General features: G+C 50.1%; 1 protein-coding gene across 1 annotated transcript; it reads left to right on the top strand.

The window, feature by feature from the left end:
* The first annotated feature begins 378 nt into the window (after positions 1 to 378).
* Positions 379 to 3,166, top strand: NFILZ (NFIL3 like basic leucine zipper). Its single transcript, XM_056820839.1, has one exon. The coding sequence runs from the start codon at positions 386 to 388 to the stop codon at positions 1,202 to 1,204; it is 819 nt and encodes a 272-aa protein (XP_056676817.1). The 5' UTR covers positions 379 to 385; the 3' UTR covers positions 1,205 to 3,166.
* The last annotated feature ends 210 nt before the right edge of the window (positions 3,167 to 3,376 follow it).

Here is a 3,376-nt window from a genome sequence, read left to right as displayed (position 1 = left end):
TCTCCCTTTATCTCTGCAGGTTTCTCTTCTTCCTTTTCTTGCTTCTTTTTAGCACCAGATAGAAAAAAAAAATTAGCCACTTCAAATTTCCTGACCTTATCATCAGTTGTGAAATTTGCATTTCCCAAGCTATAATCAAACTCCATAGTTTTGTTTTCTTTTGCGTTTTTTTTGGGGGGGGGCAGAGGTGACAAAGTCTAGAGGAGGAGCTAATTAAAAGGGTTACCTAATTGAGTCCTTTGCCTCATCCTGGGAAGAATGAAAACTTTGGACCTGGATGACAGGTTGGAGATCAGGGCCTGCGGGCTTCAGTCCTACATCAAAGTCAGAGTCAATCTGGGTAACCAATTTTCATTCTTCTTCCTCAGCTCCCTGAGTGGGAATCATGGATCTAGGACTCCTGAGGCTGATGGATTTGTCCCAGGGCAAGAACAAGGCCCTTCGGGGAAACCGAGGAAGTAGCTTCGGCCCGGCCACCCGTCGCCAGAGAGAGTTCATGCCAGAAGAGAAGAAAGACACCACCTATTGGGAGAAGAGGCGTAAAAACAACGAGGCGGCCAAGAGATCCCGGGAGAAGAGGCGATTGAACGACGTGGCCGTGGAAGGACGGCTGGCCGCCCTCAAAGAGGAGAACGCCCTGCTCCGCGCTGAGCTGATGTCTCTCAAGCTTCACTTTGGCCTGCTGGGCCCCGGCACCCCCCATACCCTCCAAGCCTTGCTATGGGGTTGCCCTTGGCTGGCTTCCCGGGCCCCAGACGGGAAACTAGTCCCACCAGAAAGAGGCCCGTTCAGGCCATGCAGCCCAGACCCCAAGGAGCTGGTGTGCAGGGATTACCACAGTTCCTACAAGGTGCTGGGTCTCGGTTCCCCAAGGCTTTCTCATGAGCTCTCCGCTACCTGCCCCCCAGCTTTCTTCAGCTGCCACCTTCTGGATGAGCACGCCACCCCACTGCCTCTGCTGGAGCCCGGCCCCTTGTGGGCACCATGGCCACCCCTGCCAGCTGGGCAGGGAAAGAGCTCCGGCCATTGGGTCTTGGGCAACAATGTGGCAAAGTCTGGTTCCGGGGCACCATTGTCTGGACCCCCCTGCCCTCATCCTGGGGACAGACTCAAGCCCACAGCTCAGTCCAGCCTGCCCCATAAACTTCGGATCAAGTCCCGGGCCCTGGCAGGCTGGGAGGACAGTCCTTCCCATTCCGTCTGAGATTCTCTGCCTCCCTAAGGGACAGTGGGGGGGCACACGGGACCTGGGAGCAGTGGGGTTGGAAAAGAGAGTAATGAAAAATAGAATTGGGGGGGGGGCGGGAGTCTGGATGACTCTGATCGGTGGACCTGGTTGCCAGGGCAAAAAGAGAACCCCCATAGCCACTCTCCCTTGCCCCCAGATTTTCCTGGTGCACAATCAGATCATCCCGATAGCCCCCTCCAGTCTCAAATCCCGTCCCATTGATCAATTTCCCTCCAGATGGGTTCCGTCCCATTGGTGTAGGCACATCCAGGGAGAATAAAGAGTCTTATGGGAAAAGCGTGGCATAGTAGGAAGGGCATTTAACTGGAGTTTATGCAGTTCTAGACTCAAAGCCCATCCCTGTGCGATGTGGCCACTTCCTTCTCCAAACCTTCATGACCTCATCTGTAAAATGGGCATATTAATACATCCACCCTCACAGGATTACGGTAAACAAGCAGCTGCGATAATAAGGGCTGCAAACCTCCAGCTCTTTAGATCTGAAGCTCTGTGAACCTGAACAAATACCTATTTTTGATCACTGCGTCCCAATATAGCTGGCTTTCTTTGTATTCCCACCCCGTCTCTTTTATTTTATGCACTTAAACATGTGATTCCATGAAGAAGTCCGTAGACATTACCAGCTGGCCAGAGAGCTCACCGGAGACACACAAAAAAAGGTGGAAAATTCCAGCTAAATAGAATGTCAGCTGCTACAGATAGGGAGGACTCGGGGTCCCAGAGAGAATTCGCACAGAGCTCCAGAGGAGGGAGGCTGCCGGGGAAGATGCCAACTACTTTACGGAGTTGTTTGTGGATGGGAAATGCCAGGTTGTGAGCCAGATAAGTGACCCATATGCCAGACACTAAATAATCTGGACGGCTGTGGAGTGCAGACCCTTCCCTTTTTGGATTTCTCACCTTTATATAGAGTTGGGGGCCATTGATACAGAATAGACTGAGTGCTGGGCCTGGAGTTGGGAAGACCAGAGTTCTAATCCAGGCTCAGACTCTTCCTGTGTGATCCTGAGAAAGTCACTTAATGATGGCTGCCTGCCTCAGTTTCCTCATCTGTAAAATGGACATTAATAGCATCTCCCTCCCAGGTCAAATGAGAGAATAATTTTAAAGCCCTTAGCACAGTGCCTGACACATTTGTAGCAGCATTTAGATAATAAGAACTATGTAAATGTTAGCTGCTGCTGCTGCTGCTATTATTATATTCCAGGCAGCTACTTTCCCTTTCGGAGCAGACTCCCATCTTCTAGAAGATGCCCTCCCCACACCTTCCTGGGAGTCTGCTGAAGTCTCCCTCACCTTTCTCTGGATCCTCTGGGCTCAGATAGGACTTCCCTCCCCCCTTCTCTCAAAATCTCTGAGAACAAAGCTGGCTGGAGGCAAGAATGAGCTCTGTGTGTTGGGAGGGGAGCCCCTAACACTGAGCTACAATAGAGAAACATACTGCCTGTGTTTGTTCTTCGTTCCAGGACTTTGACTGGCCTAGAGGCAGCTAGGTGGCTCAGTAAATAGAGCTTGGAGTCAGGAAGACATGAGTTCAAATCTAGCCTCCAGACACTTATTAACTATGTGACCCTGGGTCCATTCTTTCCCAGGACCCTGTTCTTTTCTCCTTCCACTCCTTCCTCCTTTCTCCATCTTCTCCCTTAGTGTCTCCTCAACTCTTTGGTTCCTTTCCCTTCTCTGGGTCCACTCTTTCCCAGGACCCCATCTTTTCTCCTTCCACTCCTTCCTCCTTTCTTCATCTTCTCCCTTAGTGTCTCCTCAACTCTGTGGCTCCTTTCCCTTCTGCTTGGGTCAGACACTGCTCCCTAGCAGCATCTCTTGTTAGAAAGTGAGACCCAGCCATGGCAATACTGTACGGTGGCCAATGGCGAATGACTTGGCAATTCTTGGCAATATGATGATCCAAGATGATCCCCAAAGACTCTTGATGAAAGATGCTATCCACTTCCAGAAAAAGAATTGGCAGAGTCAATGCAGATTGTAGTAGACCATTTCCCCATTTATTTTCTTTGTGGGTTTTTTATTTTTATTTTTATAGGTGTGTTCTTCCACACTGTGACCAAGATAGAAATACATTTTGGATGCTATAACATGTATAACCAATATAAAATGTAAAACTTCCCG

The sequence above is a fragment of the Monodelphis domestica genome, chromosome 3, assembly GCF_027887165.1.
Source record: "Monodelphis domestica isolate mMonDom1 chromosome 3, mMonDom1.pri, whole genome shotgun sequence".
Taxonomy (NCBI): Eukaryota; Metazoa; Chordata; class Mammalia; order Didelphimorphia; family Didelphidae; genus Monodelphis; species Monodelphis domestica.
This window is presented reverse-complemented; position numbering and strand designations above follow the sequence as displayed.

Excerpts from the sequence above, each read along its gene's own strand:
- NFILZ (XM_056820839.1), top strand. The coding sequence starts at position 386 with ATGGATCTAGGACTCCTGAGGCTGATGGATTTGTCCCAGGGCAAGAAC.